Source organism: Solanum verrucosum, unplaced genomic scaffold, assembly GCF_900185275.1.
Source record: "Solanum verrucosum unplaced genomic scaffold, falcon-dt-bn FXZP01000012.1, whole genome shotgun sequence".
Classification (NCBI taxonomy): Eukaryota; Viridiplantae; Streptophyta; class Magnoliopsida; order Solanales; family Solanaceae; genus Solanum; species Solanum verrucosum.
The window spans coordinates 4400134-4419788 of NW_026020063.1; the positions used below are offsets into that span (position 1 = coordinate 4400134).

Below are 19655 nucleotides of genomic sequence, written 5' to 3' on the forward strand. Positions count from 1 at the left end.
GAAAGGTCACAACTATTTGGAAAAGTTGCAACCCTTCGAAAAGGTCACAACCTTTCATTAAAGTCACAACTTTTCATAAAAGTCGCAACTCTTCATAAAAGTCACACCTTTTCATAAAAGTCACAAATTTTCATGAAAGGGAAGGCTAGTTTTGGAAATAAATAAATTAAAAGGAAATCATGATTTGTGGTGGCGCCACGTAGGCGGGTCTAGGGTTCTCTTTTATATATATATATATATATATATATATATGATATGATTTACCATATTTTGTCTTCCTCATATTTATGCCCCACCTTTTTCATCAGCACTCCTCCTTGCTACGATATAGGTACTCCTTCTTTCCACTTTCTTGTTAATGATCATCTTTTCCTTTTTTAGTTTTGAATTGTTCATAAATAAAGTATTTAAAGTGATGAAGGCATTTTAATAAACTTAGCAGCTATTGTACAGTACAATATAGTCAAACCAAACAAGAAAAATGTTATGAAATGACAACAGAAAATACAACCTATCCAAACATTATTTTAACAACACAATACAATATAATACAATGCATTATACAATAATACATTAAGAAACCATCGGAAACAATGACTCAACAGCCTGTAGAAGAAAGCTCACCTGAAGTAGCTCCAGGGACAAAATACGTGTCTTAACAGTAACTTCATCATTGTCTTCCTTTATGCCCATCTGCAAACGCACTCCTATTAACACAAAATTCATAGATTTCCTAAACCTTACATCTATGACCAGTCATGCAAACCTTGCAAAGGGTTCGGAAAAGAAGTAAGGCATCATGCTCTCCAGGACTCATGCTTTCAAGCTCAATTCCTCTGGTTAAAGTTACAAATTGTCACGAGATTTGAAAATTATAGTTGAACATCACAATAAAACAAGTTCTCTTTACGAGAATCATTTCCTCAACTGTGAAACCATACCTTGTGACCTTTTCACCATCTTCAAGATGCACAGCCTTCTCAAGAGCAGCTTCTAAACCCTGTATTCCAAGGAATGGTCATAATAGGTACATATCATAAGCTTTTACATGACAATACCGTAATCGTGTTAGTAATAGTAAAGTTTCAGGTATGTCCACCTTGATATCAGCCCCAACAACAAAATTCTGAAGTTCCTCAACTGATGCAACAGATGCATCTTTAGCCTGAACAACATTTGGTGCATCTCCCCCTTCTGTTATTTCTTTATCTTCCGGATCATTATGTGAAACTTCCTCAACCTTTACGTTTGGTCCACTAGTATCAGTAGTTTCTTGGTGTGCAACAGGTCCACGTGAACTAGAACCCTGATTTGCAAGAAGCTATTAAGGGTCTATAAAGTAGAATCCATTATTCCCCCCTCTACAATCTCAACAAAGAAACAAAAAACTTGGTTCATCCACTATTCATTCACATACCAGATCATTTTCCATCCGTCTGAATATAATACTAAGCATTTGTGTCAACATGGCCTTTGATGTTGCTTGGTTTATTGGACTTTTGCTAAACATCCAAACAAATTGCTATTAGCTTCATTTGATATATAAAATAATCATCTTCAAACAAAGGATTACACCAATACCTGTTAAGAGCAATATTGTAACAGACCCTGATAACTCCGAGCAATGATTCCCCATGAACTGCATTTTGGACAAAGCATACAGAAAAATTGTTTAAGGACTCTTCTTTGCCACTTGCAGAAAATCCTATTCCTACCAACTTTAATTCAAATAAGCAATAAATGTTCAATGTTACATGCAATAGCTTTACAAAGGTGGACACATTAAGGTACCCCGAGATGTTGTACTTCGTCATTTACATTGGACAATGTTTCCAAAATGCCTGTTCGAGGCACACTTAAGCCATGAAACTACTTAGCACAGGTCGGGAGCTTTGTTTGCTTAGGCAGCACTTAAGTACAATTACCAAGGCACTTAGGCATGGAATTCAATGCTCATGAAGTGTGTCTTTGAGAGGGGAAAAGAAAATTAGGCACTGATCTGAAGTCTGAACTTAAAACAGTGTTTTTTCATTTGAACTGGAAATTTAAAATGGTTAAATTTGATTGAGATGATTGTTACTTCATATATTCACTTGTTTTTTTTCATTTTTTTTGGTCTATATAGTTGTTGTTAGTGTATATTGCTAATTTTTTTTGCATTACATAGTACTTTTTTCTATGTTGTTCAAACTCTTCAAATTGCCGCAGCCCAGTGTTATCAAAGGCGAAAAGCACAAAAAATCTCTAAGGTTTGTTGGGGCATTAAACGCAAATAAAGCATGAGCATTAATGAAAAGAGGTGCAAAGGGAGAAAAAATACAAATATATATGTTTAGTCCAAGACTAATAATAACTTTTTTTTGAGAAAGAAACATAATTGTAATAAGACTAATAATAACTATAAACATGAATGGCAAATATATGAACAAAGAAATTGAAAAAAAGATTAAGATAAAGTGAAATATCAATTGTTTAGTGACACCTATTCAGAAGAGGCTCATTGGCAAGGAAAAAAATGCCTAGAACCTTGATGACGACACTGAAGCACACATAAAGCGAGGCGAAACGCTCAACGCGTTTTGAGCCTCGCCTCAGGACTCAAGGACACTTTAAGCGCATCTTTGACAATACTGCCGCACCCATGTCGACCCGATGTGCGTGTGGGATCCACACCAGATTAGGTCAACTTACCTTCGTTGCTTTGACTACATCTATAACTAAGAAGTATAGATTGACAGAGTGTTTAGACTGATTTTTTGGTTTATGTCATATATATATATATATATATATATATATAGTTATACAAAGTATGAGAATATTTTGCTATTACATGATATATCTTATAAATAACACATTATGTGTTTATAAAGAATTAAATTTTATTAGGTTTAGTTCAATATTTTAATTAATTGTGATGTATACTTCATATGTCGGAATATACATTTATTGGCTGCATACTAGCACCAGTACCTGCACTCGGATCCATATCCCCAAATCCTAAAACATTAGTGATTGAAGAATCCGACATTTAAATCAGCACACGTATCAAATACCCACCCGAGTTCGAGCAACTTGGCTTATTTTAGAATGCACTTATGTACAGTAAAGTGCACATTTCAATTGTATTTGTGCTTAAGGTCCAAGCAGACACTTAAGTGTTTCAATGTTATTTCGCAATTGACTACATTGTGTTGGACTTGCTTGACTATGTAAGCTAAACGAATTTAACTATAGATGGATAATTGAGTGATGTTGGCAATACACTTGAAATTATGTGTTAACTACACATGGTTTAACTGAGTGATAGTTAACAATACACTTGAAATTTTGTCATCAAAAAACAATACACTTGAAATTATGCTCCATTCATCCAAACTTAATAGTCCTATAGTTTGATCTAGCACGAGGAATAAGAAAAGAGTGAAATGTTAGTTAAGTATTTGTAAGGAGAATATGTGAGGCTATTAGTAAACTCTTAAAATTTTGAATGGAATGGGTCAAAAAAGCCCTTAAACTATGTGAAATGAACAAAAATGCCCTCCATCCATAATATGGTCCAAAGATGTCCGTACCATCCAAGCAAGTCCCAAGCTAGATTTCTCTAATTTCAAGGTCGCCAGAGGCCAAAATCTGGCCAGCAGAAAACTGGCCCTGCTGTTTGCAAGTACAGTACCCTTCATATGCCTTTTTCAGTGAAAACCAATCCCCCACCAGTCCTTACAAAACTGTTCCGACCAGACCCCACCCTTTTCTTACCATTTTCAAGGTCACCAAAATCACTTTTCTGGCCATCGAGTCATTGACCTCGCTAGAATCACATAGGGAAGGTGAACACTGCCCTCAAACCCTTTTGTCTTTCAAACAAGGCACATTCTTAGAGGTATTACAATGGTAGAGGTATTCCAAGCCCCTTGATGTGAAATCACACCCATCGAATTCTTCCCTTTCGCTGGCTGGTTGCGAGTATGAGTTGGATGCTTTGTTTGGGTTTCTTCGGTTCGACCCAGTCCATTTAGCCATTTCTCTGCTATTGAACCGGTCCTGATTCTTTTTTCTACCCTTTCTCAGTTAACCAAGGGTAAAATAATCCTTTTGCCCTCTTGTTTCTATTTTTGTAGGTCACCAATTTGAAATCTCCTTCATCTTTCCCAGCTCCGTCATTCCATAAATGGCAAAGGACCTATTTTTTACTAGGCCAAACTCTCCTTCTCGCATCTCCCTCCCTTCTATCTTCCCCTCTCCTCCTTCCCTATTCCTCCTCCCTCTCCCTTCTTCGTTTCCCCTCCCCTGCCCAGAATACTCCAACACTTTAAGGAAGAATTATGGGTATAACCGTACCCTAAAACTCCTACATCCATCCTTAGAGATCATTGAAATTGGAATCCTCCCCCCCCCCCGCCATTTTTAACATACACCTTAGCTCTTGACATATCACTCATACAACACCTTACATCCACGAAACTGCTGCAAAAATCTTCTGCCTTCTTGAACAAGTTCACACACCGTAGGTGAATCGGAACTCCTAACAATTTTGATCGCAGCATACCCCTCTTTGAACCTCCCCTTTACACAACCAGAGTTGTCATGCCATCTGTCCGGCCTCAGAAACTCTCCGTTCATCCACCTATGTCCCTCCTCAAACACCATCGCAGCTTCTAGTTTTGATGTGAACAGGAACAATAAGATTGAGTCTCTCAGCTTTGACACCTTTATCCCCTTCTCCATTCTCCAAGCCTCTGCAGCTCAAGTAGCAACCATGTTTGATGATCCCATCCAACTAGCAAACTTCCTCACAAGACATGTCTTTAGAAAATTCTTTTCCGAGTATGTTCATTCGAAAGATTGAGTCTGGATTCTTTCACACCTTCATTTTGTAGCAGCTTTCTTCTATGTTAAGGCTGGCCAAGCTAAAGCATGTTTGTAAGATGTCTCTTTGAGTTTATTCGCTTCTAGAAAGAAGTAGGAGACTCCCTTTCTCTAGCCATTTTATCTTATATTTGCGAGGATTCATATAGCAGACACAAATATTTTTAAATTAAGAGCTAGTGGTTATTGTTGTTGGAAACTAAAGAGGACCACAAATAACTTTTTATCATGAAAATGTAATATTTGAAAAATTCAAAATTAAAGAAAACCCAGATTACTCACAAAAATATTCCGAGAAAGTGACTTCCATTTTCAATCCCCTATTTTTTTATTTTTTTTTTAATTGAATTTTAGACTTATTTAAGTTTTGAGACAGAGAACTTTAGATTTTCTAAAAGGGATGATAGTAGATAATCTCAAATATAAAAAAATCCTACCTTAAAAGTATTCGATCAAACTGTCTTTTTCCTCCGAATTGTGGAAAGATATACTATGGTATTTAAATTTATTTTTATGAAATAAGAAGGAAAAGGATTGCTTGATCCTTGAAGATTTTTTCAATACAAAGTATTGAATCATCTTATAAGAACAATTCATGATTCATATGCTTAGTCAGAAGGAATGATCCAATGGAATTCATGGATTTACCTAGGTCAGTTTATGGGTTAATCAATAAAGGATTTTTATAGTTGAAAAACATTGGAAAGAGAAGTGGAAGAAAAATCATACAAAAAGATAAAATCTTTGGACGCCCCGAAAAAGATGAGGTGCTTGAAAATGGTCTAAGTAGTTGAATAGGAGGATCACTATGATTATAGCCCTTTGTAAGTTTACCACCGACAAAAATGATGTCATTAGAATACAAAGGAGTGTAAAATAATACTACTCCATCTTATTTCATATGACGAATTTTGACAGAGTTTAAGATGTTAATTTGACCTACATATATTTTATACGTAATGGTGAAAGAAAATTTTAAAACAAAAATTGAATAAGCACATCACATCCAAGATAGATTTTATTTACTAAACAAATCTAAATTATCAAAAGTTATGAAAATTAAAGTAAAACTATTAGTAGTGAATAGTGTCATAAAAAAATATGGGACAATGCAAACTTCAAAGATAATGGGACAAAGGTAATCCTAGTTTACATAAAGTTGGACTTCTACATATATAAAATTAACCAGTCGAGGAATCTGGAACGAACTCAAGATAGAAGAAGGGTAAAGACATAAAGTAAGCTGGGACAAGACTCTAAGAGTAACAAAAGGTGAAGAAAGGAATCTCTCTTTCAAAAGTTGCATACCTCTAAACTTGGCAGATGCTACAGCGGTAAGAAGTACCTTCAGAACCTGAAGAGTCGTACTGCATAAAAATCCTCAAAAGATTTATCATTCAAGAAATATTAAGTTAAAATATATATCAAATAAAAGAGGCACATAGCTAACAGGAGCAAACGATTTGCTGATAACTTAAAAGGGAATATAAGAAAAAGTCAAAATAAGAGAGGTTTCTACCTATCGGTAGACAAATTATCCACACAGCCGCAGACTCTGTTCAGGATGTCTGTAAACAGCGTCACATTTTCCCCACCATCTAAGCCAAGATCTCCCTCTAGATGGTCGTAGGCAATCAGTTTCTGCAGATATACAGAGAAAGTTATCACTGATTTTTGGATACGCTTTTTGAGAATCTCTGAGCACCGGAAAGAATGTTCTTAGATATTCAATCTATGAAATATACAAAGATACCTGTTTTATCAATATGAAACAGTTGGCATATTCACTTAAGTCATTCATGCTCATTCACGCATATAATGTAAAAAAACAGGTACCAGAAAGACTGGTATAATGACTCAGCTTTGAGGATAGCAACAAATAAATAGAGCAAATGAGGTCCATGATGCATGTATAAATGAAATTAAATAGCTGTAATTCAATAGTAATCAGTCCCCTCCCCCTTGTTAAGCTCCATTGCACCTACCCAAGTTTATAACCTGGATGATGGCAAGAAATTTCAAAAGAAGGAAGAAACTTATGATGCCTAACATAAAGAGAAATAAATTTTCAAGTGTCAAGGCCCAAAAGAATGCTAAAGTACAGCACCAAGAACCTACATGAAGACAATCCAAAGCAAGCTCCATGATCTTTCCATTCTTCGTCTCGAAAGCCAGCCGAAGTGGATTTAGCACGAGTTCTGCTTGTGCTTGGCTTAAAGTATTGCCTGCTTGAGCTAAAGCTGTCACTATAGTTCCACTTTGGCTTGATGGCCTGCTTATCTGTTCTGCGCCCTCACCACTAGGCAAAGCAGTAGTTGAGTCAACTGGTGCTGCTTCATTTTCCGAGGCTCCAGTGTCAGTAGAACTGCATGAGAGGTGATTCCGTGAGCCGTTAATTTATAAGACATATAGAGTAGGAAAAGTCAATGAAAAAAATAATAGAACTAGAGGTTCAGCCCAGTCAACTAGGATTAGAAACAATATCCAAAATCGAAATACTTTTGACTGTAATCTCATTTCTACCAAAAAATCATATAGCATTCTGAGCAGTAGAGTACCCATAGCTCAGACGCGTAGCCAATAAAATCTAATAGAAGCTATAATTTTCAATGGCATGAAATTTGAACAGAAAAAAAAAGATATATGCCCCGAGCTAATAATAGGAGGAAACTGAAGAAACAATAAAGTTGAAGATTGGAAGATAAAGTATATAAGAGCAAACAATGTGATAGTGCCTACCTCTGATCTACAGCTGAAGATGTTGCAGCATCACTCTCAGTGGATAAGCTTTGCTGACTAGATGCTTTTGAATTGTCTGGAGAGCAGACAAAACCGGAATACACAGTAAATCAGAAGAATCACTTTATTTTAACAAGGAGCAGAAGCAAAAAAGATGTTCCAAAACAAGAAGCAGTTCAATAACTTTTTTTTATGAAGTTGTTCTATTACTAGCATGAAGATGTAATGGTTACAAAAGAAGTATTGTTAGCTACAATACATTTGTCTATGCTAGAAAAAGGAGCTAACAATGTCCATAAGGGAAAATGGCTGAAAAAAAAAAATGGGAGGCTATGCTAACACAGTGAAACTGCCAGCTCCAAATAAACTAATCTATGTGCAGGGAGCTAACAAAATCCAGAAACTGTTCGGCAAATTTACAGAGGAAAGTTTAATAACATATTTAACACTAAGACATGCAACAGAATCAGATCCAGACAAGCAAAGAAATACATAAGACAGATGAAACAAAACAATATTGAATTTTAATATATGGTCTATTTATGCTTATAAGACCCTAGGGTGATTCAACGCCATCCATTTGGAAAAATTTACCCCCCCCCCCCCCAATAACCTAGCTTTTGAGACATTCAACCTCACTCGAGTCAATAGACTACCTGCTCAAAATTATATATCATTTGTAACAAACACTCCCAGCATGCAGATACATAACCAAACCATCACTTCCTCTACACAATAGACTAAGTCGAAAGGAACTTTGGTAGCATCAGCTGACAAAAACAAATTTCACATTGCTCATATGACACTTAATATTCAAGTGATCATAAAATTTCCGAAGACACTACAAATCAAAGTCAACATGTATCATGTTTAAAGCATATCCTTCTTTTCTTGTTGTTGTACATCTACATCTTAGACGGGGTAAAATTCCTCCAGGTTTGTCAACAACAGTACAACATTCCTACTTATGCAAGAGCTTTGAGAAGGTTGATGAAGGCTCTCCATGAAATACCCACGTTTTTTATTTGACAGTTGATGTTACCAAAGTTCCTTTCTAAGAGGAACTCGCAAACCTATTTTACAGTTCTCATATAACTCTTAATATTCACGTGATCCTAAATTTTCTCAAGACACTTCAAATCCATGTCATGTCAAGCCAGCAGTAGCACGAAAGAAAAAATTACAGTCAGATGCCGATGGGCATCTAGTTAACAAATTTTGGCCAATTGTTATTTTATTACCCGCTTTTAGACCAATTTATGTATGTATATCTTGAAATTCTTTTCATATTTTTTTTCATTCAACCTCAATCTCTCTCTCTCTATCTCTTTGTGTGTATATATATATATATATATATATACACACACATACGTTCATTCAATGACCAGAAAACCAAGTCTCTCTACGTTCATCAATGTTGCTAGCCAGAATCAATTGTCGCGTTCAAATCTTGTATTTGCTACGGCGTTTTCTCTTTAATATTGGAAAACATCTTGGATTTTTATTTTTTTTTGATGACTAGGGAAACCCGCAGCCGCTAACCTTAAAAAAAACACATATATTTGTTTCTTTTCACAAATGATTGTTAATCCATATCTTTAGTCATTAACTTCTTCTTTTCTCCTTTCTAGTTTCAGTCTATAACAATAAAATAAATCCAATTAATGGAATAATTTTGTAGAACCGAAAACCTGGCCAATTTCACGTAATCATTCGCCACTTATCCAAGATCTGGAAATCTAGCTTGGGAAATATAGATTCGTAGCGATTGAAACTCATTTGAATCGATTCAAGCAGCTGAAAAATTGATGAAGAAGACGACTTGTTTAACCTTTGATTTTCTATATAACAATGTGGATACATTGTTTATACATAGTTATACACTGGTTATTCATGGTTATATAGAACATATACATTATGATGTTCTTGATGATAATGATGGTGACATTTTAAACTGGAAAACAAAATATATGTTAAAAGAACTTGAGAAAAAATATGTGGTGAGGAGAAGATGTCCTCAACTGGTAAAACAGCCAACAATAAGATTAGCAACAAAAAAATTGATCAGTAAGACTAGCAACAACATTATGTTCTACAATTCCCTCTAGTTTCATCGCGCATCAAACAGTACAGCACTCCCAAAAGAACCAGTAAGATTAGCAACAATGACATTCCGTTCTACAATTTCCTCCACCTTCATAGAACATCTAACAGGCTATACCCCCAAACAAAGCCATACCGTCGAATCACAAAGGAAGTAAAACAAGACTACTTTCTACAAGTCAAATCTACCGGCATATACTAGTTTTGAGGTTTTAGAGTTCTTTCTAGCCATATAATCCAGCGTCGAGCCAAAGAAGTCTTAAATTTTTGCATTCCTTCCTCTTCATAGAAAAACAGAAGCAAGATGTAAATCACAATTTAATGGGGAAAAAATCAGAATAATTTCCCTAGTACTCTAAATAGCCTCATTCACAATCCATTCAAAGGAGTTGTTAGAATAGGTGGTTATGTCAGAACAGGCTTAGTATTAGTCACAAGTGTAAATATGTAGTATATGGATTGATTGTGAATACTTTACGAAAAATAACCATAGAAAAACCCGAATTTAAGACACTCGTATTCACTCACTCTTTAAATATCTTCTTTTATTTTGGTGTGGGGGGGGATTCCACCAAAACTCCTAGTAACCATTCTATTTCGAGCCACTTCCGACAATTTCTAGCATCAAAAACTTTTTAGGTTTATAATTCTAGTAATTTTTTGGTAATCCTTCCATCAAGTTCGACTCGGCATCCTGACATGTCTTCAATCAATTCTCAACAATTGCTCTCATGTTTTTATGGAAATAGTAAATCTTCATTTAGTTGATTCCAGAGAACATTGAATTACAGATTCAAACGGTAACAATCCCGATCAATCACTAGGACAGTAATAGGAACTAATAAACCATAATGGAAATCCAACTAAACCCAGTTACCACTTACTTCAAAACAATCTAAAAGCAGCGAAAAATCTAACTCATCAAGTTTCCATTTGAGGCACCACCACCACCACCACCACCTTTGTAGCAAGATACAGTCATTATAACAGTCACAGCCATATCCACCTTCATGACTACCACCTCCATATCCTCCACCGCTCCTCCATGGCATCCCCCACGGTAACCACTATATTTGTTGCTTCGCGGGATTGAGTTTCGCTTACCGTGATGTTACAACAGTCGAGGTTTTGGCCCATTCATCCCCTCAATAGTATTCCCCAATAGATTGCTTATCCTTGAAGATAAGAAAGCCGAATTCTCTATGTCTACCAGTATCCTAGTCAATGATTATCTTTGATTAGAGTATTGTGCTGCATGGCGACAGAGACTCCCAAGCGTTTGGTTAGTGATAGCCTATCTGGTATTCCACAACTATTCCACCAGCAAAACTCCTAGTAACCATTCTATTTCGAGCCACTTCCAACAATTTCTAGCATCAAAAACTTTTTAGGTTTATATTTCTAGTAACTTTTTGGTAATCCTTCCAGCAAGTTCGACTCAGCATCCTGGCATGTCTTCAATCAATTCTCAACAACTGTTCTCATGTTTTTTTTTAAATTGTAAATCTTCATTTAGTTGATTCCGGAGAACATTGAATTACAGATTCATAAGGTAACAATCCCAATCAAACACTAACAGGAACTAATAAACCATAATGGAACTTCAACCAAACCCAGTTCCCACATACTTCAAAACAATCGAAAAGGAGCGGAAAATCTAACTCATCCAGTTCCCATTTGAGGCACCACCACCACCTTTCTAGCGAGATACAGTCGTTATAATAGTCACTGCCATATCCACCTTCATGACTGCCACCTCCATATCATCCACCATGCCTCCATGGCGTCCCCCACGGTAACCACTATATTTGTTGCTTCTCGGGATTGAGTTCCATTCACCGAGATGTTACGACCGTCAAGGTTTTGGCCCATTCATCCCCTCGATAGTATCCCCCAATGGATAAAAAAGCCGAATTCTCTATGTCTACCAGTATACTAGTCAATGATTATCTTTGATTAAAGTATTGTGCTGCATGGCGAAAGAGACTCCCAAGTGTTTGGTCAGTGATAGCCTATCTGGTATTCCACAACTATTCCACCAGCAAAACTCCTAGTAACCATTCTATTTCGAGCCACTTCCAACAATTTCTTTTATCAAAAACTTTTTAGGTTTATATTTCTAGTAACTTTTTGGTAATCCTTCCAGCAAGTTCGACTCAGCATCCTGGCATGTCTTCAATCAATTCTCAACAATTGTTCTCATGTTTTTTTGAAAATTGTAAGTCTTCATTTAGTTGATTCCAGAGAACATTGAATTACAGATTCAAACGGTAACAATCCCGATCAAACACTAGGACAGTAACAGGAACTAATAAACCATAATGGAACTTCAACCAAACCCAGTTCCCACAAACTTTCTAAACAATCTAAAAGGAGCGGAAAATCTAACTCATCCAGTTCCCATTTGAGGCACCACCACCACCTTTCTAGCGAGATACAGTCATTATAACAGTCACCGCCATATCCACCTCATGACTGCCACCTCCATATCCTCCACCATGCCTTCCCCACAGTAACCACTATATTTGTTGCTTCTCGGGATTGAGTTCCGTTCACCGTGATGTTACGACCGTCAAGGTTTTGGCCCATTCACCCCCTTGATAGTATCCCCAATGGATTGCTTATCCTTGAAGATAAGAAAGTCGAATTCTCTATGTCTACCAGTATCCTAGTCAATGATTATCTTTAATTAGAGTATTGTGCTGCATTGCGAAAGAGCCTCCCAAGTGTTTGGTCAGTGGTAGCCTATCTAAGCCCACCGATAAAGGGGATGTATTCCAGTTGTCATATCTTTAGAGAAACTAGGAAGAAGAAACCTAAAGGTAAAGTGAAGGGAAAGCTCTGATAATTTTCTGCATGTCTTTCTATATATTACTTCAATTCTTCGAAATATTATTCTTCAAATTGATACTTTCTTCAATCTAAAACATGTTGGTTAGATTTGGAATTTCTGGTTCCAAGCACATGAGACTTCATAATTAGAGTGGCAGTATGATGTCTTACCTGAGTAGATGATGATGAGCTCTTTCAATAAAAGGAGCTTAACTAGTCATTTTCATCAATGGCTTCTAACGCTCAAACAATAATCATGTTGCTCGTGATTTTCAAGCTTCCACTTCGGACCTTAAGTTTTTAACTCTAGAACTTCTAACCATATTGGGGATACTAAATTCTTCTATAATTTTTACTCTCAATCGCTTCTGACAATCACATTTGTGAATTGATCATATGATTAAACCATGACAACAAAGTAGATTGAGCTACGAATAATCAGATAATTGTTGTCCTCATATTGCTCTTCGGCTCTTCCCATCATACACTTGTAGCAAACAGGCTTCTTCAGACACCAACCAAGAGAAGCATTTCACTTTCAGGGGGGGGAACCTTTCTAAATAGTAGTGATTGCAGGCAGGGTGAATCTAAAGATAAAATATAAGGCAAGTGAACCCATGGCCTCTCTAGTAAACTAGATATTTCATGTATATATTTTCTAAAATTGACATAATATTCTCTGTTGGCACCCATGCCACAAGGAGTCTAAATAGTGTTCACCTAAATGACTAAGTAACAATTCTCACTTAATACATATTTTTCCCACCACCCATGTTCTAAAAATACTAAACTGTTCCTCTCCATTTTCCATTTAATCTCTCAAAGGCTTGAATCTATTTCCAAATTCAAACATGAATTAAAAAAAAAAAACTAAGATCTGAAATGAAATGAAATCAAGTAAAGTTGCAAATGAAGATACGAACCAATATAGGATTGGATAGCTATCTGGAGAGCAGAATACTTCTTATTAGAACATTCTTTGAGCATTGATTCCAATGCTCGAGTGATGAAACCTCCCGCAGCACCGCCAGCCATTTTTGTTTGTGTTTTCGATCTTCAATCAAAAGAATCGATTTGAAAGCATCAATGTAATCCTGTAACACTCGAGAAAGAAGAATTGTTGAGATCTTGTTGAGAAAACTCAGAGATCTGCAAATGGAAGAAAGACGACGGGAAGGTGGGTTCAGATTGCTGACCGTTCTACCACCTCCGGATCTGTTTATAAATTAACTAAAGCGAAAAAAAAAAAACAGATACAGTATATTTTACTCTCTTGATTTATATGACTGATCCTTTGTTTCTTCTTTTTTAAGTAAGTTCACAATTTTTTATAAGAGCATTGATCTCTATTTGTTATAGTGTTGTATTTCTTTATAAAATTAATATTTTATGACAATTGTATTTAATTTGTAAAAACTTATATATTACATATAAAAGTTAAAATATTAAAATATTTATGATAATCTACATTAATATCATGCACATTAGTAAATTTCTAGTATAAATATTTTATTTTATTTTAAATATATATATATTTGTGGTGATAACTTCATGAGAAAAGGCTAGTGATGTTTGTCTTTTTTTTAAGTGCATACTCTTTCTATTTTTTAATTAAATTGACTAACAATATGATTTCTTATGAGCAAAATTTTTTTTTATAATAGCTAAATGTGATTCAATGTCAATATACATATAGAATAGTATTTCATTATAGTAGCTATGAAACTTCCAGACAAATGTCGTCCTAGTACTTTTCTCTTCTAGTAAGCTTAGTTTGATTGGATTTTTTTTTAGGTTAGATGTAGGATTGGTTAGAGGGTGTTTGGATTGACGTAAAAGTTGGTCAAACCTATTTTTAAGTCAGTTTTGACTTCTCGAAGTTTTTGACAAATCATATCTTATATATATATATATATATATATATATATATATATATATATATATAAAAGAGAACCCTAGGACCGCCTACGTGGCGCCACCACTCCCTTTTAATTTATTTATTTCCAAAATTAGTTTTCCTCTTTCATGAAAAATTGTGACTTTTATGAAAAGTTGTGACTTTAATGAAGAGTTATGACGTTTATGAAAGGTTGTGACTTTCCCAAAGGGTTGCAACTTTTCCAAATAGTTGTAACATGTCCGGTAAGGCACAATAAACATTTGTTCACACTACCCTTTGTTGTCTATAAATAGAGGGATTTCCTCTCATTTTAAAACAATGAAAATTCTGAACTACTACTACTACTACTACTACTACTTCTTCTTCTTCTTCTTTTTCTTCTTCTTTTATCATTAAATGTAGAATATCCCGACTTTGCTAGCCAGAACGAAATGGACATATGAGCGATCGATTACGAGAGCTCGACCGATCAGACCGGAAGAAGAGAAAGAAAGGTCAGAAAGCCCTCTTGATGCGATGAGAAAATGGCTAGTATTCAAGGCTAGTCCTAAGAAAGCAAGCTAAAGGGTTATCCCGATAAGAAGATGAAGCATGATCGAGCCAAAAATGAAAGCAATCGAAGGAAAGGGTAGAGCTATCCCAAGCTGATTTGGCTAAACAAAGGACTTGGTGATTAGTAGTTGGTTCAACAAGAGCAATTTGATCTCATTTGGCTTGCTTATTCAACTAGTTTGAGTAAACCACGTCTTCACTTCGTCCCTCTTCCCTTTCATCTATTATCGTTAGCGCAATAGGTTGCTCTTCTCCTCCTTCTTCTTCTCCTTCTTCTCCTACTTCTACTTCTCTTTCTCCTCCTTCTCCTCATTCTTCTCCTTCTCTTTTTTCTTCTTCTTCTCCTTCTCCTACTTCTCCTTCTCCTCTTTCTCCTCCTCCTCCTCCTCCTCCTCCTCCTCCTCCTCATTCACCTTCTCATTCTCCCCCTTCTTCTTCTCCTCCTCCTCCTCATTCTTCTTTTTCTCCTTCTCTTCCTCATTCTCCTTCTCCTCCTTCTCTTTCTCCTTCTCCTTCTCCAGGTGGCAGAGTTGATGCACGGGGTAGAGGCGCCTAGGTCACTTTTATGCAGCTCCAGCTAGAGCAGAGGTCGAGGCTTCGAACGATGTGATTGCAGGTATGATACTTTTATGTCATCAGCCCGCCTCAGCTTTATTTGATCCAGGATCCACTTATTCTTATGTATATGTTTATTGCGCTCCTCGATTGAGTATGATCCTTGAGCCCTTAGCAGTGTCATTACACGTTTCGACCCTAGTAGGTGATTCTTTAGTAGTGGATCAGATCTTTAGATCTTGTTTGGTGGCTATTTAGGGGCTAGACACTTGGGCTGATCTTATTTTACTTGATATGTTGGATTTTGACATGATTCTGGGCATGAACTGTTATCCCCTTACCAAGCGGTTTTGGAGTGTTATGCCAAGACCGTTACCTTAGCCATGCCTGGTATACCGCCGGTGGTGTGGCAGGGCTCTTGTAGTCGCATGCTGGTTGGGGTGATTTCTTGCATTCAGGCTCGGAGTTTAATGGCTAGCGGATGTTTGGCTTACTTGGCCAATGTTAGAGATGTTAGTAGGGAGGGCCCTACGGTTGATTCAGTGTCTGTAGTCCGAGAGTTTGCTGATGTGTTTCCTGCCGACCTGCCTGGCCTACCCCCAAGATCGTGATATTGATTTCACCATTGACTTGGAGTCAAGAACTCATCCTATTTCTATCTCACCGTACCGTATGGCCCCCACAGAGCTCTGATACCAACTTGTCACGACCCAATATATTGGGCCTTTTGAGATTTTGATGAGATTTGGAGGGTGGGGCAAGCTTAGCCCCAGATATATCGGGTCGTGACAAGTGACCTATGATGAGAAAGTGAACTACTATGCAGATAGATTTACTAATGAGAAGCTACATATACAACACATGTCAACTAGCTAAAATGATACATGTGACAAGTAAAACTATGAATGCAGATGATAGCTTTACAATGTCTACAAAGCCCCTACTGGAATCCATGATTGTACCACTATGAAAATACGCATAGTAAAGAATTGGCAATGCCCCAAATCAACCTGGAGCTCACTAACAACCGATGAGTATCATGTGCTTCTATTGGGAAATCTACTAGTTGAGTACATGTACCTACAACATGAAATGCAGTGTCCCCAATAAAGGACGTCAGTACGAAAGAATGTACTGAATATGTAAGGAATAATACAACCATATGTAAAATGGGCAAGTGAAACCAAATACAAATTAATAAGGATTTGAGACCACCTTTGCTTATACTTGTGGAATCATGTATGTTACATTCTTTTCTTTACTTTTTTGTGCGTTATAATCTTTATAAGACATATGATACAAATGACCAGTTGATCAGTGGTAGAAGAGGATGACCCATGCTAGGCATTTTAACCCCTGGGATGATGTCCTCATAATTCCACAAATTGGGATCGCCCCTGAGCTGCCACCCTTCTATACCAATTGGGATCGGCCTATGCTAGGCTTTCGCCCATGAGCTGCCACATTTCTATACCAATTGGGATCGACCCATGCTAGGCATTTGCCCCTGGGATGCCACCCATAATTATACAGATTGCTTCACTTAGATTATTTAATCTTTGAGATTGTTGTTTTGATATTCATAACTCTTTTGAGATTGTTCTTTTAATGATCATAAGTCTTTTGATATTGTTCTTTTGATGATCATAACTCTTTTCAGATTGTTGTTTTGGTGGTCATAATCATTGTTAAGATTTGGAACTGTGGACAATATGGACTTATGATAATAACAATGGCATGGAAAGCAAATATGACACCAACGTAATACTTAGGAGCTTATATGACTCAGTAAGCATTTTGACATCTCAAATTGAAGCACATATCAAGTGAAGACATTTAGCATTCTGCCAAGAGATTTGAACTCTCTATGATAGTCAAATACTCACTAACTAATATCAAATACAAGGTATACATGAATGTGGAACCAAGGGAGAACGTGGGCAGATTCAACTTAAGGATGGATACATATCCCAAGTAAGTACATATAAAATGTACAATAGAGCAAGTAGGGATCTTGTGAGGTAACATTATAGTCTAACACAATGGGAGTAATAACCAATAAAGGGAACATATGGCATGTGAAAAGATGACATATATGATGGAATAGACAATTGAAGCAAGTTGACAAGATATGAGCAGATTGTATATCCAACATATAAACATATGTACCATGTGTAATCTAAGATCATTTTGATTTATATAAGGGGAATACGTGCCAAGGGAACTTTGACTGATTCCAAATATGATATCTTCTTTGGTCAATTTTATGATGTTCTGGTCCATGATGATTATTCTGTTAAGGGAATAAATATCTCCAATATTTCTAAATACCAAAATATTGTATTGGATTTATTGCGTAAATCGCAAGTTCACAAGTACGATAGTGATAGATTAATCGAATTACAAAAAAATATTGAAGAGCTAGCATATCCATATGATGATATACATAATATGTATCAGGCTTCACCATTGTTAATTAATCAAAGATGAAACAAGTTTAAACCTTACATGTTAATGCTTGGTAGAGTAAGCACGTACATTTAGTAATAACTCATATTAGAGTACTCACTTTAATGCTTTAGGGAGTAGGAACTGCAACTATGGATCAGTCACTACCAATGACACTTAGAAAGCTTACTTTGTAATACAAGTGTTGGATTCATGCCAAAGAAATAGGAAATCGAATAACCTTACATACCTTGATATACAATTAAAAATGTATGACTGAAGCTCCTTCTCTTCAGATTACTAATCTACAATAAAATAATTTGTAAGACTAGTATTAGTAGCTAATCAACCAATAGGAGCTACTTGATCTCACTAAAATAGTAACCAAACAGTAAGTATGCAATTTATCTAGCCACTATTTTATTTCCTTCCCTTTCACTTTAATCGCGTCTATATACTATACAACCTTTATATCAGGTCCTCCCCTAAACTCCCTACAATATTTAAGTCATTTAACGTCTCCATAACTTCTCCACACATCCCTTATGAGCCAGAGGGATCTTAATTCAAGGCAGCGCCGTTGGATTGAGATCTTGAAGGACTATGACCTCCATATTCTCTATCATCCGGGCAAGGCGAATGTAGTAGCGGATGCCTTGATCCGGAAGGCAGTGAGTATGGGTAGTCTAGCATTCCTTTCTATTTCGGAGTGGCCTTTGGCTTTGGACATCTAGTCCTTAGCCAACAAGATGATCCGACTTGATCTTTCAGATTCCAAACGGGTGTTAGCTCATGTGGGGGTTCAGTCATCTTTGTTAGATCGTGTAACACCTCGTAGTCTAGTAGGCCACATAAGGCTAAGTGTGGGTGCAACAAGTCTAGACTAGTGCGTAAGAGCCAAGGCAAAAGGGCAAGAACCTAAGCCAAGGGCCAAGGCTGCCCCAACCTTGGTAAGCACTGCCTCATCTTCATGACTATCACCACGTCTAGTGGTGAGGACCATGGCTCATGGAGTGGTCTGTGGAGCTTGGGCAGTAGCTCCTTAAGGGCTGCCTAAAGTTGGCTCATACCACGAGCCACTTCACGGTCAGTGGTGAAGACCACGACCAATGGGAAGGCTCATGGTCATGCCTTGAACTTTTAGATTCCAAATCAAGTGGACTAGCCACTGGACCAAAGACCACGGGCAGGACCATGATCAGTGGTGAGGACCACGACTCGTGGAACCTGCCGTGGTGCCTGGCAATGGGCTGCCAAGTGAGGGTCTTTTTGGGAATTCCCCTTTAAGTGGGTATGAGGTGAGGTCATTTTGTATGGTCTTTGTACACCTATATAAGATATTCTAACCCTTTAAACACCCCAATCAAGTCATTATTTCCAAAACCCCAAAAGAATCCCAAAGTTCATCCTCTAAAAAATTCTCTCTCTAGAAAACTCAAAGAAGAAGAAGAAGAAAAGGGTCAAGCTAGGTCAAGTCTCCATTGTTTCAAGCTTGGTAGGCTTTGTAATCAAGGTATTATTTCTTATTCATTCATGGATTTATTTCATCCATGATGCCCCCATGTTTCCCCCAATTGTGAAGATGAACCCCCAATTCTAGTTAGGGTTTCTTCCTATATTGTGGGTATTGTTGTATGTTGATCCAATTGAGTAGATAATG

General features: G+C 36.8%; 1 protein-coding gene across 1 annotated transcript in view; it reads right to left on the reverse strand.

The window, feature by feature from the left end:
- Positions 1 to 13776, reverse strand: part of LOC125823549 (brefeldin A-inhibited guanine nucleotide-exchange protein 5) — a 42643-nt gene extending 28867 nt beyond the window's left edge. The window contains exons 1-11 of the mRNA XM_049502911.1: positions 13464 to 13776; positions 7606 to 7681; positions 6985 to 7231; positions 6386 to 6507; positions 6175 to 6233; positions 1582 to 1639; positions 1418 to 1502; positions 1100 to 1306; positions 942 to 1000; positions 767 to 836; positions 625 to 693 (exon numbers count right to left, since the gene is read on the reverse strand). Coding sequence (XP_049358868.1) covers positions 625 to 693; positions 767 to 836; positions 942 to 1000; positions 1100 to 1306; positions 1418 to 1502; positions 1582 to 1639; positions 6175 to 6233; positions 6386 to 6507; positions 6985 to 7231; positions 7606 to 7681; positions 13464 to 13575 — 1164 coding nt within the window. The 5' untranslated portion in view covers positions 13576 to 13776. The remainder of the gene's footprint in view (positions 1 to 624; positions 694 to 766; positions 837 to 941; positions 1001 to 1099; positions 1307 to 1417; positions 1503 to 1581; positions 1640 to 6174; positions 6234 to 6385; positions 6508 to 6984; positions 7232 to 7605; positions 7682 to 13463) is intronic.
- Between the last annotated feature and the right edge of the window lie 5879 nt (positions 13777 to 19655).